This window comes from Geotrypetes seraphini, chromosome 7 (genome assembly GCF_902459505.1).
Source record: "Geotrypetes seraphini chromosome 7, aGeoSer1.1, whole genome shotgun sequence".
Taxonomy (NCBI): Eukaryota; Metazoa; Chordata; class Amphibia; order Gymnophiona; family Dermophiidae; genus Geotrypetes; species Geotrypetes seraphini.
This window is the reverse complement of record NC_047090.1, coordinates 12,536,193-12,557,852: the sequence shown is the minus strand read 5'-3', so window position 1 is coordinate 12,557,852 and position 21,660 is coordinate 12,536,193. Positions and strand designations below refer to the sequence as shown.

General features: G+C 43.9%; 1 protein-coding gene across 2 annotated transcripts in view; it reads left to right on the top strand.

Annotated features, from left to right (window-relative positions):
- Positions 1–21,660, top strand: part of POLR3B (RNA polymerase III subunit B) — a 184,536-nt gene that overhangs the window by 95,176 nt on the left and 67,700 nt on the right. For both annotated transcript variants that reach the window (XM_033952054.1, XM_033952053.1), the window contains 3 exons: positions 5,051–5,251; positions 13,694–13,856; positions 19,295–19,448. In XM_033952054.1, coding sequence (XP_033807945.1) covers positions 5,051–5,251; positions 13,694–13,856; positions 19,295–19,448 — 518 coding nt within the window. The remainder of the gene's footprint in view (positions 1–5,050; positions 5,252–13,693; positions 13,857–19,294; positions 19,449–21,660) is intronic.

The window sequence follows — 21,660 nt, the reverse complement described above, 5'->3', positions numbered from 1 at the left end:
TTCAGACTCTGACCCCCGTAACTGCTGTATTCACTGTCTAGGTCCTGACCACCAGGACATACATTTTGACCTCTGTCTGCATATGCAAAAGGATTAGGGGTTGATTCTATAAACGGGTGTCTTGATTGTAGGTGTCCGACTGCCATCTGGCAGCCAAACAGGACGCACGTTTTTAGAAAGAAAATCTCCCCCAGGCAGAATGCCTATACTGTAGGCATTTGTCACAGGTCTAGGGAGATGTGTAGGAACACCAAAGCTTGCCCAAGGCTGGACATGGGCATGGACATGGCCTTGGGCGAGTTTAAGTGGTCCTAGGCGTCTCCCTAGAGCCACAACAGACGCCTGAAATGTATTTCAGCAAACGCTGGTCTATATTTCAAAAGTTAAAGTAGACACAGCCGACTGAGCTGATTGTGGCAAGGGAATCCCCGATCAGCTCAGCAGGCAGAACTTCCCAAAGTCATGCTTTGGAGTTCAGCTGATTGGGGGGGGGGGGGAAATACCACTGCCATGATCAGTTGACACTGCTGAAGCCAGTGTGAGTTGGCTGCAGCAGAGGACCCCCTCAACACGCACCCCTGAAATCGGCAAGAGGGATGCCCACTCCCTCCTCTCCCAAACCCCTGACACCACCCAATTGTAGCCCAGCAGGAGGGATGCCCACTCCCTCCTGCCACTGGCACCTTCAATTCCCCAAATCCCTCCCAATCCGAGAATGGCAGGAGGGATATCCGCTCTCTCCTGCTGCTGACCCCTGCCAGCTCAGCTGATAGGGGATTCTCTTGCCGTGATCAGTTGATGGCAAGGGATCCCATAGCAAAGATAGGTGGCTGAGCTGCTTATCTTTGCTATCAGGCTAAGGCGCAATTCTCTAACTGGCACTTTTGGACATGGGTGCTGGTTAGAGAATTGGGGGATTAGGTGTCTGTTGGGGCAGATGCGATTCTGAATAGGATGCCGGTACCAGATTCTCAGCCGCTTCTTAAGCAGCTGCTGAGACTGGCATCCTATGTAGAATCATGCTCTTAAAGCTTGAAACTTTAAGTATGAAAGACTTTTTTGGTTTGGCATCAACATCGAGCTTGGTGGGAGATTCAGGTCCAGATGCACAGTCTACATTGGCATTGAGAGCGTTGAGCATCGGGCTCTCTCCAAAAGCAGGATTCAACATCATCTTCCATCGGGGGAGGTAGCACATAAGAAAGCTAAGAAGCATAAACATTTCTTTCTCTTCTAGGCATAACATGGCATCCATCTCCTCAACACATAGTAAGTGTTGATGCGCCATACCTCGCTCTCCATTGCTGCAGATCATGTCTCCTCCCAGACTTGCCTCAACATTGAGGTCTCTCATGCCCAGATGACATGCACCGCAGACTGCTTCCATGCCGATGTCTCTTCCAGTGCAGATGTGCTCAAACAAGAGCTTTTGGAGCTACTGCAGATACAGTCTACACAGGCTTTAAAGGCATCCATGTTTGCCTTAGCCAAGCCCAAGGATATGTCTATCAAGGGTGAGATCACGCACCCCTGCTCGATGTTGAGCATCATTGTTGGCAAATTTCTTAAAGAAAAGTCTTTAATGCCTTCCTCATAAAGTAGATAATGTTTGTTTATTTAAGATTTGATATACCACTCCTGCATTTTACTGACCTAAGCGGTTTACAAAGTATCAAACTAAAATGAAATTAGGTACTTGAGAAAAACGACCCTATCTGTCCCGAAGGCTCACAATCTAGCTAAAGTACCTGATAAACTAAAAATATGTAATAACAACATATAAATACTATTAATGAATCACAGCTCTGATTAAACAATAAATGTTACTTAATTAATATCCTTATTTTAATGTGAAGTGCTCAGACCTTATAACCAATGTTTTTAGTGATGTCACCAAAACGAGGTTAACAAGGGGACCATCATCGCCTTCAACGTCCCCAAACCACCTTTAGTATATCAACAAGACACTCAATGTGTATTGCTATTGTATATAATATACTTCCATTGAATCGTGAACTAATTATCAGTATACTCAATAAATCTACTTATATACATATACTATATTATATACAATAGCATTACACATTGAGTGTCTTGTTGATATACTAAAGGTGGTTTGGGGACGTTGAAGGCGATGATGGTCCCCTTGTTAACCTCGTTTTGGTGGCATCACTAAAAACATTGGTTATAAGGTCTGTCCCTATATTCCACCCCCACCCAGCTTCTCTTCCTTTTTTATCCTTTCTCTTGTACCCCACCCCAGGACCCAGCTTCTCTTCCTTTTTTATCCTTTCTCTTGTACCCCAACCCAGGACCAATTTTTCTGTCGTCTCTCCTCTGCCCCTTCCCTTTCTTCACTCAGAGAGTGCTGGAAAACTAGATCGCTCTTCTGGAGTCTGTTGTAGGGGAAAAACACCCTCCAGGGATTCAAGACAAAATTAGACAAGTTCCTGCTGAACCAGAACGTACGCAGGTAGGGCTAGTCTCAGTTAGGGCGCCGGTCTTTGACCAAGAGCCGCCGCGTGAGCGGACTGCTGGACACGATGGACCACTGGGCTGACCCAACAGCGGCAATTCTTATGTCCTCCCTATTCCAACATCTGCCACTTTAACCCTCTTCACCTAACCGCACCCCCAACACCAGAGCCTGCACCAATTCATACCCCACCCCCCAATGGTATCCTCAGACCACTTTTTCCAGCTCCTGACTCCCCCCACCTACCTCCTCCCCGGCCACTGCACTGAATCTTTGGGCCGGCTTGCAGCAGCTTGTCCCAAAAGCTGCAATATAAAACTTGAATATTCCTCAATACAGTAGACTCTCAGTTATCCGGCATCCATGGGAATTGGTAGATACTGGATAACTGTAGTTTTTGGCTGCTCGAGAGTAACTATACAAATAGTTTTGTCTCCCTTCAGCTCTTCAATCTCTTTCTCTTCCTCACCCTATCATCCCCCACCCCCATCTGTTCCTCCCTTCCCACCCTCATTTCTAGTCTAGGTCACTTTATCTCCCCCGCTTCTCAACCCTCCCCCTCCACACTTATGGGTCTAACATCCATCCATCTCCCCTCCCCAGCCCTTCACCCTGATGGACCTTCCACACACACACACACCTGGTCCACCGCCCACAGGTCTGCCCTCCCTCCCTCTGCGTGGGTCTGGCCCCCAGGACCCCCATTACTTACCTGAGGCGGCGGCAGCGGGACTGACCTACCAACCCCTCCTCCCTCCCTCTGTGCTCCAAAGCAGCAATGGTCCTGATCCGCCAACCTTCTTCCCTCACTCCAGCCCCAAAGCAGTAGCAGCGGCAGCAGTCCTGACCCGCTAATCCCCATTTCTTACCCAAAGCAGCAGTGGCAGCGCTGTAAACAGGCTGTTCGTGGCCAGCCCCCCGACGGCCTTTCCTCTACCACATCCAAAGCGATGCGGCAGAGGAAAGGCCCTGCCAGGGTTTGCCGTGAACAGCCTGTTTATAGCGCTGCCACTGCTGCTTTGGGTAAGGAAGGGGGGGGTTGGAGGGTCAGGACTGCTGCCACTGCCCTGAGATGCTTCCTTGCTCGGCAGTGTACTGCACATGCGTGTACTCCTCCTCAGAGAGATCAGCCTACTGCGCATGTAGTGGCACGGAGGCACGCTAAGGGTTTTATTATTATGGATTAGCTTTTGTAGAGATGTTACCATAAGGCGTTGTGTGGTATTACAATGTGTGAGTTCTATGCTGAAATACACAGAGCTCTGTGGTGGTATTACAGAGTTATTAATACCGGCATGGTTATGCCAATAATCCATCATCCTACTTATATGCACATGTTTATATCAAATCAGTTGTCCTATGTATGTACACATGCAATACTAGGATTACTATTGGAGCTAAATACACTATACACTTTTTTTTTTTACATACCTCTTAAGGAGGTTGGTCATTTCAACATGCATCCTTGAAAGTTCTAGTTTCTGCGAATACCTTACTAGTTCATTGTGCATTACATACAAAAAAAAGACGGCATACCCAGGAAAATATAATTGTAACCCCTTTCAATTCAAGCAAATACAAAAAAAAGCTCTAAATAGAAACTGTCTATCCACAATCTACTACTTATTATTATTTTTATAGTGCTATTAGATATACACAGCGCAGTACATCAAAACATAGAAGAGAGAGTCCCTGCTCAAAAGAGCTTACAATCTAGTCAAGACACACACAGTGGGAGAGGGAAAGATAAGTGATAAGTTCTTTTAAACAACCATGTTTTCAGAAATTTCAGAATAACATATAACCATTAAGATGTTGAGTATGTGTTTATTTTAATCCTTTTTGATACATTGGTTTGTATTTTTATGATTTTATTCTAACATTTATTTAGTTACAGTCCTTGTAAGCTCCTAATGCAGCCCTTGCATGGCTGAAACACAGCCATTCAGGCTATTCGATATTAATTGAAATTTGTGGTGAATTTTCTTCTAGATCCGCTCTTCTGTGCATAATTTAGGCATTGTTTGGGCACACATCCACTTGTATGTGCCGTTATTCTAATCGCTTACCTGTGGATTTGGTGCATAAATGTTTAATGCTTCTTAGAGTGCTTAATCCACAAAGTAGAGAGAAAAATGCATTTTTTTGTAAAGAAGGAATAGGCCAGGCTATGGGTGGTCTGTCTCCTTTTTGGGCAAATCTTTTAGACCAGCAGAAGCTACTAGAGTAGAGTTGGTTTTTCATCCCTCCCTCCTTAGGCCTAAGTATGTCATTGCTTTAACTACCTCAGAAATTGTTGAAAACATTTTTCCCAATTCTTCACAAGAGAAAAATGAAAAGGAAATAGGTGGATAAATTTATCTTGCAGGGTGTTCGCTACACCTAGATGCCACTAGTGCTTCAAAGCTAGCACAAGTCAGGCCAGCTGAAGCAGCAATAACTTGTGGATGCTAAAATTCTGTTAAGGAGAAATTTTAGCATTCATATAACTACTCGCCATTTGTTTGTCCTTTCACACTGTGGAGTAAGCAACTATGCTGTAAGAATCCAAAACTCATTATTCTTTGTTTTCAGGGAAACTGGTCACTGAAAAGATTTAAGATGGAGCGCCAGGGCGTGACTCAGGTCTTGTCCCGCTTATCTTACATATCTGCCCTGGGCATGATGACCAGGATATCTTCTCAGTTTGAAAAAACCAGAAAAGTTAGTGGTCCCCGATCTCTACAGCCCTCACAGTGGGGCATGCTATGCCCCTCCGACACTCCTGAAGGAGAGGTAAGTGCATAATTAGTGTCCCACGTCTTCCAAGATTCCTTGCGCTTGGAATTTGTACAAGCCTATTGCATTAGAAAATGACACAGGAAATCCATGAGGACGGGAAAAATTGCAGCCGTTTACCAAGGGAATGGGAGCAAGGCCTTTTAGAAGCCTCAGCCATGCCAAGGAGAAAGGCTGCCCAGGGTCCTTCCTTCTGCGAGTTCCTCCTTGATGTAACTTCTGTTTTCACGAAACCAGAAGTTACATCAAGGAGGGATGTGGCAGAAGGAAGACGTCAGTGCAGGCCTCTGAAGATGGCAGAGTGCGATTTAACTACAAAGATTGCTCACTTCCTAGACTCTCCAGCATTTAGTTTTCCCCTTACTGAAGTTTCTCTCTGTAAAAGAGGTAAGGATGTTGTGACCTCACGGTGCAATGGGACCAGGCTGGCATGGCCAAGCAGAAGTCAGGCTTTCTTTTCCACACCACTTGGAACGTTATTCGGGGCCTGGAGCCAGTGCTGATCAGAGGTTTGCGGAGTTAAGGATTAGACGACTCGTTTTTATAGAAACGAGGGAAATAGAGGGTGGAATCTGAGTGTTTTCTCAAGCCTTGGAAGGGAGAAAATTGGGGAATTGCTTGGTTAAATGTATTTAAGGTACAGGAGTCTCTCTTAAGATTGATCTGTGCAAAGTGCTGGTGCTGTCACTGAGGTGTCCTGCCTGGTTTAATATTTTGTGTTTCAGGCATGTCTGATTTCTAGTATCCATGTCCAACTTCTTTATTTTATATGTAGCGTGCATGTGTGTTAGTGAGGCATAGAGAAGCAGGATTACTTTCCTCAGAGAGGTACTAGTGAGCTACATGTCATCAAATTTAAGTGAATAAATGAATCAAATGATGGGCTGGCAACTAAGCTTAATGGAGTGTAATGTTGCTCTCATTCACAATGTCTTAGGCACTAGCTAGCTCTTTAGGTCGGGTACCCTGACCAATGTATAGAAAAAGAAGTCTGTTTTTCGAGCTGGACATTGACCAGGGCAGCATTTACTTTGGTAGGATGAAGGATAATTTTCCCTGGTTTCAAATTACTTCCCACACTCTTTTACTTAATCGAAAAGAATCAATCTGAGACTGATGAAAATTTGATAACTTGGATCGGCCACTGTAGAAACAGGATTCTGGGCTAGATCTGCGTTCCTGTGCCAAAGCTGCTGAACGTCTTTGGCTTAAATCCCGCACACATGCCAACTTCATTCATTTCAAATTCATGCTGATAGATTTCCAATCTGCCCTCTCGCTTGCCAAACAAGAATACTATAACCTTTTAACTAACTCTTTTAGTGCCAACCCTCATTGTCTCTTTGCCACACACAACTCTCTACTCAGAGTGCCCCTGCCTCTTATCCCCTCTTTACTTCCCCCCCCCAGACAATGGCAGACAAGATTCACAAGATCTACCTTGAATTCTCAACCATGTCACCTCCTCCACCACCCCTTCTGACTTTCCACTTTCAACCTCCCTTCAACAATCCCTACAACCCTTTCTTCCTTTTCTGAAATCACAGAAAGGAAACTACTCACCTTCTCTCCTCCTCCAAACCCACCACCTGTTCCTCTGATTCGATTCCTACCCAACTACTCAGATCCATCGCTCCCACTTTAATCCCTCCCATTTGTCACATCCTCAACTTTTCGCTCTCCACTGCTACAGTTCCTGATGTCTTCAAACATCCCTCCACAAAAAGCTCTCACTAGACCCCCCATCTCCCTCCTCCCTTTCCTATCCAAACTACTCGAACATGCTGTTCACCACTGTTGCCTGGACTTCCTTTCTTCTCATAATATTCTTAACCCACTTCAATCGGGCTTTTGCCCTCTCCATTCTATAGAAACTGCCCTTACTAAAGTCTCTAACGACCTGTTCCTGGCCAAATCCAATGAACTCTATCCTCATTCTTCTCTTACATAGAAACATAGAAAGTGACGGCAGATAAGGGCCAAGGCCCACCAAGTCTGCCCACACCAATGACCCTCCCCTACCTCCCTTTGTGAAGAGATCCCACCTTTCGATCCCATTTAGCTTTAAAATCAGGCATACTGCTGGCCTCAATTACCTGTATCGGAAGACTATTCCATCGATCTACCACCCTCTCGGTGAAGAAGTATTTCCTGGTGTCGCCATGCAATGTCCCTCCCCTGATTTTCCCGGATGCCCTCGTGTTGACGTGGGTTCCTTGAAGAAGAAGATATCCTCCCCTACCTCGATACGGCGTGTGAGGTATTTGAATGTTTCGATCATGTCCCCTCTCTCCCTGCGTTCTTCTAGGGAGTAGAGCTGCAATTTATTCAGCCGTTTCTCATACGGGAGCTCCCTGAGCCCTGTTACCATCCGTGTGGCCATTCGCTGGACCGACTCAAGTCTCAGCACATCTTTGCGGTAATGTGGTCTCCAGAACTGCACACAATATTCCAGATGGGGTCTCACCTATATAATGGCATTATGACTTCGGGCTTACGGCTAACGAAACTCCTGCGTATGCAACCCATGATTTGTCTGGCCTTAGATGAAGCTTTCTCCACTTGAGTAGCAGTCTTCATGTCCTCACTGATGATTACCCCTAAGTCACGTTCCGCTACAGTTCTCTCTAGGATCTCACCATTAAGACTGTAAGTCTTACATGGATTTTTGTTGCCAAGGTGCATGACCTTGCATTTTTTGGCGTTGAAATTTAGTTGCCAGGTCCTGGACCAATTCTCCAGTAGGAGGAGGTCATGTGCCATACTATCGGTCTTGGATTTGATGTCAGGTCCTGTTGTGTTCTTGTCTACTATATTGCATAATTCTTTATATCCTTATTCTTCTCGATCTGTCTGCTGCCTTTGACAATGTTGACACCACCTCCTTCTCGACACGTTGTCCTCACATGGATTCCAGGGTTCTATTCTCGCCTAGTTTTCTTCCTATCTCTCCCATCGTGTATGTTATAGTGGATCCTACTCCACTGCCATCCCACTTTCTATTGGTGTACCCCAAGGCTCAGGCCTGGGCCCTCTCCTCTTTTCTATATATATCCACTCTCTTGGTACACTGATCTCCTCTCATGGTTTTCAATATCACCTCTATGCAGATGACTCCCAGATCTACCTCACCACACCAGATATCTCTACAGGAATTCAGACCCGAATCTCAGCCTGCCTGTCCAACATTGCCGCTTGGATGTCTCGCTGCCATCTCAAACTGAATATGGCTAAAACTGAACTACTTATCTTTCCATCTAAACTCACGTCCCCCATCTCACTGTTCTCTATTTCTCTGGATAACATTGTCCTCCTCCCTGTCTCGTCAGCTCGCAACCTTGGGATGATCTTTGACTCCTCTTTCTACTCCTCTACTCAGATTTAACAAACCGCCAAAACCTGTCACTTCCTCTATAATATTACCAAAATCTGTCCTCTTCTCTCTGAACACACTACCAAAACCCTTATCCATGCTCTCATCACCTCACGCTTAGACTACTGCAACGTACTTCTCTCAGGCCTCCTGCGCACCCGTCTCTCTCCTCTTCAATCCGTTCAAAATGTTGCTGCCCAACTCATATTCCGTGAGAGCCGCAATTCTCACATTACCCCTCTCCTGAAGTCACTTCATTGGCTCCCCATCCATTTTCAAATACAGTTCAAACTCCTCTTACTGACTTACAAATGCATTCACTCTGAAGCCCCCCCCAATATCTCTCTTTACTTATCTCTCCCTATGCTCCTCCGTTTATTGGGCAAGCCCCTCTTCTCCTCCATTGCCAACTCCAGACTCCATCCCTTCTTTCTTGCTGCACTGAAATAGGCTGCCTGAATCAAAATGTCATGCTCCATCCCTAGTAGTATTCAAATCAAGTTTCAAGTTTATTTATAGATGTCAAATGAAAAAAACTTTATGACAACCTAATAGCCTCCAAAGCAGCTAAACTGGACAGACAAATCACTACTCTGTTATCTTCGACTTCAGACTACAAAGCCTTCAGGAGAGATATTAAAACCATACTCTTCAAAAAACACATAAAACCTATCCAGCACAACCAATCCCAACCAAATATCTAACACTCTATTTACCCTTAGATCTCTCTAATACTCTTTTATCTATCAAACGTTATCTAAAACCCATAATTTCACCCTATTCTTATCTTCTAAAGACCTCCACTTCCCTTTGGTAACTCTTTATCCAATGTTTATTACCTTAAAAAATTCTATGTCATCGCTTATTCTATTCCTTTTAATTTGAATGTAATTCTTGTTTTTAGTTTGAATGTAATCCGCCTTGAACCGCAAGGTAATGGCGGAATAGAAATCACTAATGTAATGTAATATACTGACCATCACAGGTATCTGGTCGGTTTACAGTAATAAAAATGTAAAATATTTAAAATATCTTTAAAAAAAATCCAAGCTAAAAGCCCACTTTTTTGAAACTGCTTTCAACTCTTAACCCCCATTCACTGCTGTCAGATACCTATACCCATTGTATCATTTCCTCTACCATAATCTCCCCAACTCTGAGATGTCCTGTTTGTCAAATTAGATTGTTAGCTCTTCTGAGCAAGGACTGTCTATTGTATGTTAAATGTACAGTGTTGCATACACTTTGCAGCACTATAGAAATGATAAATAGTAGTAGTAGTAGTAGTAGATGTACCATTGGTATAACCCAGTATGGATATTCTTATGTAAACTCTTTCTCCGTGGCATGGCTGAGGTACCTAAAGGTAAAATTCAGTCTGCCCAACCTGATTCAATTAAAAAAAAATTTTTTTCTTCTTAGCTATTCTGGGCAAGAATCCAAAGCTCTGCCCGGTACAGTTTTATAAATATTTGTATTTTTTACTGTATTGTATCTCACTGATTGTCCAGCTCTTTTTACTTAAGCCTAACTAAGAAAAACCTCCACAGACTCCAACGGATTCAGAATGCTGCGGCCAAGCTCATCTTCGCTAAAAGTAAATTTGACCATGTCTCCCCGCTCCTGGCCAAGCTCCACTGGCTTCCGATAATCGCCAGGATCCACTATAAATGCGCCTGTTTAGCTTTCAAAATCCTATATGGTATCCTCCCTCCCTTTATCCCTCTTTCTTGGAATTCCTCAAACCCTAATACCACCAGATCCTCCCACAAATTAAAACTATCCTTCCCCTCGCTAAAAGGCATTTCCCACACAGGAAAGCTAGGGACCTCCCTCCCCTTCAAAATCACTGAGCTCTGGAACAACCTTACCTCCCCTCTTCGGAACTTGAGCTCTCTCCAAGTTTTCCGCAAACATCTGAAAACCTGGCTTTTCTCAAAAAATGTAAGTCTCCCTCCAACTTAGGAATCAAGGAAACTCTTATATCTTGGCATCCCAAGTCCTCTAAGTTTTCTTCACACTTCTACCTCTAACCCTCTGTTGTAGTTCCTTCCTATTTCTCCTACTGTAAACCGCGTCGAGCTCTACGAACGTGGAGATGATGCGGTATACAAACCTAAGGATTAGATTAGATTAGTGTAAACCGCCTAGAACTTTTGGTTATGGAGGTATAAAAGAATAAAGTTATTATTATTACTACTACAGTGCTTAGGTTCCAATTACTGAATTCTCCGTCAAAGCTCACTCCAGCCCATCCCCAGCCCATCCTCAACCAAACGGCCATATTCAGACACAGACCGTGCAAGTCTGCCCAGTACTGGCCTTAATTCTTCTTTATTTACTATTATTTACTGATTCTAGATCTTCTGCGTTCATCCCACACTTTTTTGAACTCTGTCACCCGTTTCCTCTCCACCACTTCTCTCATGAGCGCATTCCAGGCATCCACCACCCTCTCCGTAAAGAATTTCCTTACAATGCTCTTGAGTCTGCCACCCCTCAGCCTTAAATTATGCCCTCTGGTTTTACCATTTTCCTTTCTCTGGAAAAGATTTTGTTCTACATTAATACCTTTCAAGTACTTGAACGTCTGCATCTTATCTCCCCTGTCCCTCCTTTTCTCTAGGGTATACATATTCAGGGCTTCCTATCTCTCTGCATACATCTTTTGGCGCAAACATCCAATCATTTCCATCGCCCTCCTCTGGACCGCTTCAAGTCTTCTTATGTCCTTTGCCAGATATGGTCTCCAAAACTGCAGCCTTGAGTTGGTAGGCCATAGCAGGATTTTGGTGGAGGATAGGCCCAAGAAAGGATTAGGTAGTAGCTTGGGTAGGGGCTCTTAGTGAGGAGGAAGAAATGAACTGGAGGGAAGGGAGAAAGGAAGGAGAAAGGTGGAGGTAAAGATTTAAGAGAAGCAAGAAGAGGTGGATGCGGAGACATTAAGAAAGTAATACAGAGTATAAGAAAACAAAAACATGGAGTTGAAATGAAGAAAGTAGACACTAAAAAAGATAATGTATAGAGATACAAAGATTGAAAAACCATTTATTTTAAGCAAAGTTTCAGAAAATGAGTCAATTTTACTCACAAGTGAGGAAATTTCTTTAGTTGAAGTCCCCATCTTCACATTAAGTTTTTGAAGAGCAATCCATATGCTCTCCAACACCATCTCAGACTTTATCTCACTAGAAAGAGAAGGGAACTGCTCCACAGATGTTCTATCCTGCCCTGAAAGTCCGACCGCAATTCACCCCCAATGGGAGCCTCTACTTCAGCAATGTCTACCGAAGGAGACCCCTCCATAAACACAGGGACTGTGGGACGAGGCGGCAGATTGCTCTCTGGAGGAGAGAGTGATACATCCAGTCCCAAAACCAAGGATTCTTCTTCCTCACTTGGTATTGCCAGGAATCCTCCAGAGCCTAAACTCGGGGCTTGAACAGCAAAGTTCTTGATGGTTGGCTGCAAGGTAAGAGCAGTTCTTGAGCTTGGGGGAAAGCGTCTTTACCACTGCTTTCCTTTTGGTATGCGGCATAGTTGTAGCGGGAACAAATAGTAGAAGAAAAATTCACAAAAAAATCCGGATATCTAAACGCTGCTGCTTCACGCCACCATCTTGACACTGTCCCCTTCCTCCACCTTAAGACCTTGATCTCCTGCTACCCCAAGGCCATTTTCCCCCAATCCCATTATCAGTCACATGTCTTTCCCTGTTTCCATCAGGGAAACCTATTCTCCCCCCTTTCCAATCAAGCACCTACCATTTTCAGGCTCCTTAACCCCCCCCCCCCCCACCCCCTCTGGGCAGGTTCTTTTATGGGCCAGATTCACAGAAAAAATAAGTACATTGCAAGAGAGAAAAAATTGCCACTTGATTGACAAATGAAAAATTGACAAGCTCATGACCTTCTATACCTCTGATGTCCACTGACACAATGGACCCAACTCTTCTCCCAGCCCTGACTTGAAGCTAAAATTTTGCAAGGAACACTACCTGCCCCAAACTCTGCCCCTAAATACATACTTGTCAGGTCCCCTAATTCACTCCATGGGGTATGGGGCATGAGCAAACAATCCATACTTTTTCCTGTGCTGGTGACTTCATCTGCAAATATGATGCCACCTGAATCCTGCCCACATTGCCCTCTCAGACTCCTTGGAGAGTGTTAAGGGTCTCTACTACTAATCATTTCTGTAGTGTTACTAGGCCTATGCAGTGCTGTACACATTATATACAAGAGCTCATTCTGTCCCTAAGGGGGGGGTGTTGTTTTTTTATTCCTGGGGCAATGGAGGGTTAAGTGACTTGCCCAGAGTCATGAGGAACTGCAGTGGGAATTCCCAGGAACTCCTCGAGGTAGGGTTGAGCTGGAGCCAGGCTGCTTTTAAGAATTAGGCATGTATGGGTAGGGATGGGGACTCTTTGCAGCCAAAGGGAATAGCACACCTCCACAGGTTAACCCTTTCAGGACCATAAGGATCGTAGGCCAATTTTTGTGGTTTTGACGACATTTTTATGGTAAAAAGGGCTTGCAGATGCCAAAAAATTGATTTTTTTTGAGAAATATCATTATTTTTATTTAAAAAAATCACACTTCTGGCTTATGGACAGTGTGGCGAGTGAATCTTCTCGTCAATCTGGCAACGACGCTAATGAATGAATGTCAGAACCAGTTTGTTTACATAAAGGCAGTATCATATGGAATCCGTACATATCAAATTTAGAACTGTAGACTATCCCAATCAAAATTGATAGGATTTTAAAGTTATGGGACAAATATGTCCCTTGGTCCTGAAAGGGTTAAAGGCTAATGCAAATGCATACTAGAGTAACAAAGTTTATCACTTATGCAAATGTGTATAATTTTTCATGCTGATTAACTATGCCAAAAAATACGCACTCTTGTAATTCCTCGGGGTATAAATTGGTTTGTCAATACAAAATATTTCCTTCTGAAAAACTGGCCTTCTGTTCTCTTGCATTTTATGAAATAAACACTGCCCTATATTTCTATAGTACAGTTTTCAAGGCTTTGAAGTTATGTAATTGTTTTATTCCTTAGGCTTGTGGTTTGGTTAAAAATTTGGCTCTGATGACGCACATCACTACAGACATGGAAGATGGCCCCATCATTAAACTAGCCAGTAATCTGGGAGTGGAAGATGTGAACTTGCTATGCGGAGAAGAGCTTTCCTACACGAACGTCTTTCTAGTCTTTCTGAATGGTAAGTAGGTGCCCTCAGTGTACCAGCAGAAGGAGCAATTTGTCCTGACAGAGAAATGTATTATTTACCTCTTTACTCATATATTCTTTTCTGCCTTTTACCATTTGGTGTTAGTTTATTTTGTATTTGCTGTATCGCTAAACTGACAAAGCAGAACTAAGCAGTTTCTAGGCCAAAATAAAGAAGGAAAGGGAACTCCACATAATTTGATAGAAAAAGTGTATGTGTAAACTTTTATTCAACAAAAGAAACAGAGAATAGGGCTAGGAGGAGTTATCCAGTTCTCAACAGCAGATCACATAGTAAATGCCTGTGTGAAGAGCTAGGTCTATTTCTTTAGTTTGTCTTTGTGTCATTTGATCTTTTCTTTCATTTCCAAAAATTTATAAACTGCCTCCTTATTTCTATGAAAGGTGGTATGGCAAAATCACAACTAAACCCAAAACCTACTGTTCCTTCACAGGTGTTACTCATTCTTTGCTTCTCATCTTCCCTCCCATACCATGACGGTCCCTTTTGTGCCTGGGAAAGGTGAGGTGAAAGAGGCCGTTAGATCCAAAAGAACATCTTTTAAAAACAGGAAGCAGCATAAGTACTGGCACATTTGATGCAAGGCATCAAAGAAAGCGGAAAAAGAATTAGAAAAACTTATAACAAAAAACATTTTCAGGTACATTAGAAGCAGAAAGTTTGTAAGGGAGTCAACTGGACCGTTAGATCGGCAAGTAAAATGAGCACTCAATGAGGAGAGGGAGGATGTAAGGGAGCAGCTACCTGTGCCAGAAATGGAATTTAAGGTGTTGGCTTTGTGATCGCCACAGCAGGGTCCTTATTTCCCATCTGAAGAGCTAAAGGAGGAAAAACTTCACACAAACATATAAAGCTTATTCTGGAGGTAGGATTTGGTCAGTTTCAAGGCAACTGATTTCTCAGGCCTGTCTCCAAGATTCTCTGCAAGCCTTGGGCCTTTTTATTAGGAATCAAATCAAAATTGCAAAGTAGCCATCAATCAACATATCACCTGACACAATGCATCATTAATCTCATTGCCATCTATCAGACTATTTTCATGTCAACAAAAACCCATTACCATACAGGAAAAAACCAAAACATAGGCACTAGTGATGACTTTATGTAAAAGCTATCCCTAGAAACAAGGGACGCTGTAGGGGGTCTACGCCCAAAAGGCAGTCCTACTGCCCACAGCAAAGGACCTTGGTACCACAAAAATCAGTAGATGAGAAAAGCAAAAAGTGGTACCAGGTCCTGGACTTTCAGGAGTTAAAATGTCAACATTTATTGGTACTGTAAAACAAATCAATAATACAATGTCATAAAATAATATCAAAATCCAACAAATGCCAACAGTTATAGGCAGGAGCACGTTGCAGGGCTTCAAAGAAGGTTTGGATAGGTTCCTAGAGGACAAAGGGATTGAGGGGTACAGATAGGAAGTAGAGGTAGGTTATAGAAATAATCAGGGACCACTGCTCAGGCAATAGGCCTGATGGGCCGCCGCGGGAGCGGACCGCTGAGCGAGATGGACCTCTGGTCTGCCTCAGCGGAGGCAACTTCTTATGTTCTTATAAACATTGTATGTATGTAAAGTAAACAGACCCTTTTTACACAGTCTGTGTTTTGGCAATGTAATTGCCTTCCTCAGGGGTCCTAAAGGAAAATGCATAACTATCATAGAAATAAGAGGAAAAAGAAAAGGAAAACAAATCAGAATTTGATAAAATATTCGCAAGACAATGTAGTGAACACACTACATTCAAACCTTAAATTCCTTACATTTAAAAAAACCATGAGAGTTCAATTCAAAACATGAACAAAACAAAAGATAAAATTATCAACTGAAGATTGGTATATGAATAGTCATGTGACAAACATGCAAATCAGAGCTCAGCCCAACCCATGAGTAACATCAAGATGGCCAAGAAACATAAGAGATAAAAAGTGTACTGCACTAACCTTAGCACAGTGGGCTGGAAATGAGGCAGCCACTTGCATCACAGGGTAAACCTACAAATATTAATTTAAAAAAAGTTCAACATTGCTTCACCAAGAGGTGGCAGTGCCTGACTAGACCTTAAGGAAGCAAAAATAAAAATGAACTGAATAGGTCAGACTCTAGAGCGGGGGAGGGAAGCCTATGAGAGTGTGCCACTAAATTACTTATAAGGGCGGAAAGCCCCTTGAATGTGTTCCACTGAGGTGGGAGACTCGCGTAGCGGGTTAGAGCAATGCAGCTAAAAATGTGCCGTACCCCGCCAAAACCACCCCAAGCTTGCAAACCCATGACGGTAACACGATGATGAATCCTCTAGCAGCAAATTGCAAGCCAGAATGGTGAAACTCTCTACCACAACACATTAAAAATGAAAAAGACCTCCTCTCCTTTAAAAAATCTTTAAAAACCCATCTTTTTAAAGATGCTTTTAACACCTAACGTTTTTTTTAGACTTGCATAATATTCTTATTTTTAAATTACCCTGTTTCCCTTTGTTTTTCCCATTTTTGTTTTTCTTCTAAATAAGAGGTGTAACTTTTCCCCTCCTTCCCCCCCCCCACTAAAGTTTGTCTTGTTTTAAAATCAATGTTAATGAGTTTGTCTTTTTATAATTTTATTTTCTTTTATAATTTTGTACATCGCTTTGCAAACCGATTCAGCGATTCATCAAATATTAATAAACTTGAACTATAAGACTTGCCGCACTTAGGCAAAATTTAAGTGAAAGTTAGTGCTGCGTGAGTAGACAGAAGACTGCCTAGGCTTCCACGTGACTGAAACATGACCCCAGTCTGCGTATGACGTGTTGCATATAACTAAAAGAAAGAAAGAAAGAACGTTAATATAAATCAGTGACCTGGGAATGAATGGACAGAGACAGAAGGCAACAAAATCTGAGAGTGATTCTAAAATTGACCCATTTCCAGAAATGATGGGTTGACCAGGGGATTTTCAATTGATTTGTGAGCTTTGGGTAAAACACTAATAGTAGGTAAAATTAGTACATTACATAATATAGCCATATATAGTACTCTGCATCTAAAGGCATCTAAAAGTTTCTAAAGGCAAATCTTAGTTATCTGTCTCTTTCTACACTGCTTAATAACTAATAACCTTTGCTCTCTTTGTTTCTTACAAATGCCAACTATTAAAGCTGTACTTTTCTTATCGGAGCACAGAGGAATGGAACTATAAACATATGATTCTACAGCAAATTTCTATTCTAACATTCACAGTGAAGCAAAACCCTGCTCTCACAAATCTTTCATAGTGTATATTTTCTGAGGGGGGGGCCCTCTTCACTTAGTCTCTATTGGGGCCAATATGGAGGAACTGAAAGAAATCTTGATGGTCTTGGATGATGTGATAAACCAAATTGTTGCTCTTTAAATTTGTCAAATCTCTTGGACTAGATGGTGTACACCCCAGAGTACTGATTGCAGATCTGTTGTTCACTATCTGTAACCTGTCATTAAATTGTCCACGACGTCAGAAAATTGGAAGGTAACCAAGCCTAATACTAATTTCGGTTATGTCCCTTCCGGGATCAATATTGAAGGTATTTCACCTCAGCCCGCAAACCGGGTCTTGTAGAGATCCCACATTTTTCTCTCCACTGCTCCTCCTACTTGGCTGAGGAATACAGAGCTCCCTATAGTTTTCATTTCTGCAAGCAAGCCGTGCAGAAGTCTTTCTGATCTGATCTGCTTCTTTTCTTAATTTTTCACTTAAAGTTTGTCTTTTTTTGGTGGCTTAAGTGCGTTGAGACACCTTTGGAGGGGTTTTCTGCCTGGGAAAGGATGCAGTTTCCATGGAGCCGGACTGCTGCTCCACAGGGCAAGCTTTGGGGTGGACTTGTGAAGCCAGCCTGTGTCCATCCCCCTGGGAGCATGCTTACCGATTGGCAGCCTGAAGATCCTGTAGACTGAGCTGTTTGGTGAATCTCTGAGGCAGAAAATCCTTCCACGTCAGCTGCACAGATGCACTGAGCTGACAGGCAGGCACTGTGGAGACTGTAAGTACTGCCCCATTACTTCCTATGGGAGAATCGGAGGGTTGATTCCAGAGGGGATGCAACAAAATGGAAGATTAGATTCTTAACTTTGGCAATCTTCTTTTTGTAAGTCCCTTATGGAATCAATACGGCCCACCCTTGGTCTACTCTGTCTTTCTCAGTATCACCTGCCTCTTTCTGCTTTGGAAGTTTCTCCTTTTAAGCTTCAGTATCTTCCAGCCAGCAAACCTTGTGGAGAATCCTTCAGTATGAAGGAATCCATATCTGTATGTAAGGCAGGTTTTCAGTTTGTGCTTGTTGCATGCAGCAGGTTGGTACCATGTTGTTGCCTGTGTTTATTGTTGACTGTTTATTAATTGTTCTTTTATATTGCAGAGCAGAACAGAATGCTATTGTATAGCAAGAAGATTCCCCTTGCCACCTTTCTTTCTGTGTTGTGTTCCAGTGATATCAGTGGCTTTTGGACTTCACTATAGGGGGCTCTATATTCCTCAGCCAAGTAAGAGAAATAGTGGAGAAAAATGTGTGGATTTCTGCAAGACCTGGTTCGCGGGTTGAGGTGAAACACCTTCAGTATTGATTTTGTAATGGACTTACAGAAAGAAGATTATCAAAGGTAAGAACCTAATCTTCCTTTATGTTGGTACCACTTAGGCTAATATTAAACATTTACAGTCATTACAAAAGACAGCCGCTGGAGTTTTGTCATGCAAAACATGGAGACCATGTTACTCCATTGTATTGTAGACTTCATTGGCTCCCCATACAGTTTAGAATTCATTAATTTCAAAGCATTACCTGATGGTAGCCCAGAGGAAAAGGAGGGCTGCTTTAACAATTCCTTATTCTCCAAGTTTACTTGTTTCTGTTAACAATCATATTCTTTTTCTCCAGAAATGGTGGTTTTTCTTAGCTCCCAGATCATGGAACAATATACTCTTAGCTTTAAGATCAAATTTAGAGCTATCTAAAGACCCATTTATTTCAACTGGCTTTTCTAGGGTTAGATCTGTGGGGAGGGTATGATAATGTCAGTTTTAAGGAATTATTTTTTCTGATTTCTTTAATGTTTTTTTAGTTTTGTTTGCAAATCGCCCCCAAGACTGGCGATAAAAGCAAGTTTTTAATAAACATATGAATGAAAAAGAACAGGACTTGAGGAGAGGAGGAAAGATTGCTTTGCAGGAACCCCATCTGCAAAACATGTTGGGCACTATTTGTTGTTTTGTATAATGCAGGGAGGAGTGGTTTGGGAGATAAATTATCTTTAATGTTTTATTGGAAGGGTTTGGAGGCCTGTGGGGAACGATTGGGTAAGTATAACTATACACCACTTCAATAATTGTTGTTAACTTGTAAGCAAGATATAAAAATGTAAAAGAAAGATGTTTTTCATACGTATTTGTTCAGGCAATATCCTGGGAGTGATCCGAGACCATCGGAAACTGGTCAGTACTTTTCGCCTTATGCGCAGAGCCGGCTACATCAATGAGTTTGTTTCAATCTCCACCAATCTTGGTGATAGATGTGTCTACATTTCCTCTGATGGAGGAAGGCTATGCAGGTAGGGCTCCAAAAAAATGCATCTGATGACAAAATCACACAGAGCTCACTGGTGACAAAATATGTTTTAAGAAACTCGTGTGTTTTATTGGATAATATTTGCATTATTAGTAATTTACTTATCGACACTGATGTATGGAACCCTTTGTATATGTCCCTGACAGTTTAGGTCCAAGAAAAGTTAGACATCATCTGATGTGTTTTTGTGAAAAAGTAGCTTTTTAAGAACATAAGAAGTTGCCTCCACTGGGTCAGACCAAGGTCCATCTCGCCCAGCGGTCCGCTCCCGCGGCGGCCCATCAGATCCGTGACCTGTGAAGTGGTTTCTGACCAGTGCCTCCTTCCCATGTCCTTAGTGCCCCTTTCTGTCTTTAGTGCCCCAGTGCCTCCTTCCCATGTCTTTAGTGCCCCCAGTGCCTCCTTCCCATGTCTTTAGTGCCCCCAGTGCCTCCTTCCCATGTCTTTAGTGCCCCCAGTGCCTCCTTCCCATGTCTTTAGTGCCCCCAGTGCCTCCTTCCCATGTCTTTAGTGCCCCCAGTGCCTCCTTCCCATGTCTTTAGTGCCCCCAGTGCCTCCTTCCTATGTCCCTCTCACTGCCTCCCCTCTGGCCTCGGTCTGCAAATTCTCAGCATGTGCACCATGCTAGGATGAGCCTGCCTGGCCGAATACAATAATGCAGTAGATATTCTGATTTTAGCCCCACCTTTAGAGCAGGACTACCCAGTAAAGCTTTTAAACCGGTAAAGCTTTTAAACCACGATTCCCATCCACCATGATTCCTATCCACCATACCAATAATTTTTGTCCCACCCCCACCCCAGAAGCCTGCCTGCCTGTCTACCTTTCTCCCTCCCTAGCCAAATCCAGCCTGCTGCCTCCCTGCCGCTCAAAAAAAAAAAAAAAAAGCCTCCCTCCTTTTCCTCTTCTCTTACCGCCATGCTGCAGCTGCTAAAGCCGGAAGTCTTCTTTCCGACTCAATTCTGATGTCGGAGAGGACATTCTGGGCCAGCCAGGCAGCCCTCTCCGACGTCAGAATTGACATCGGAAAGACTTCCTGACGGCTTTAGACTGAGAGCAGGGGAAAAGGAGAGGCTTTTTATTTTTATTTTTTTTCGCGCGGACCAGCAGAAATTCAATCGGCGGAGGGAGGGAGATGGTGGGTACCGCGCGATCATGATTGCCTCACTATGGGGACAAGTCCATTCACCGCTCCACGGGGCGGTGAATGGCCTTGTCCCCGTCCCGCAGAGGCCACTATTTTTTCTTCCCCATTTCGGCGGGTTACCCATGGCTAAACGCAGCTAGCCACGGGTAACCGCCACCGTGTCATTCTCTAGTGTCTGTCTGTCTGTTTCTTTCTTTCTCTCTCTCTCTCTCTCTCTCTCCTTGGCCGCTGTCTGTTTCCTTCTATCTCCCCCTTCCCCCCGAGCAAAGCTGTCTGCCTCCAGCACACACCTCCCCCCAAATATCTCTCCATGGCCCTCTTCTGTCTTCCCCCCCCAGAGCAAAGCTGTCTGTCCCCAGCACCCCTCCCCCCAAAGCAGCCCCCTTTCCCTATCTCTCCATGGCCCCTTCTGTCTCCCCCAGCACACCCCTACCCCCAAAGCAGCTCCCTTTCCCTCTCCCTGTCTCTCCATGGCCTCTTCTGTCTTTCCCCCAGAGCAAGCTGTCTGTTCCCAGCACATCCCTCCCCCCAAAGCAGCCCCCTTTCCCTCTTCCTGTCTCTCCATGGCCCCTTCTGTCTTCCCCCCAGAGCTAAGCTGTCTGTCCCCAGCACACCTCCCCCCCAAAGCAGCCCCCTTTCCCTCTCCTGCTGACTCTCTCTCTCTGGCCCCCTTTCTCTGCCTGTCTTTCTGTCCCTCTCCCTGCGTCTTTCTTTCTGTCTCCCTCCCTCCCACTGTCTGTCATTTTTCCTTATGCAGCAGCATTTCCATCCCACTTCCCTATGCAGCAGCAACAGCATTTCCCTCCTATCCCCCCCCCTTTCCTGTGCAGAAGCAGTAGCGGTATTTCCCTTCCTCTCCAAGTCCCTGTGTAGCAGTAGCAGCATTTTCCCCCACCCCCCTTTCCCTTCTCTTCCCTAACCTTCCCTGCTCCGTTTGGCCCCTCCCACTTCTTTTACTGCCGTTGTCCTGCTCGATCTGGCCTGCTCCTGACCCTCCCACCGCTGACAAACCTCCGGGCTCCAGCCACATAGGCAACACTTTAAACAC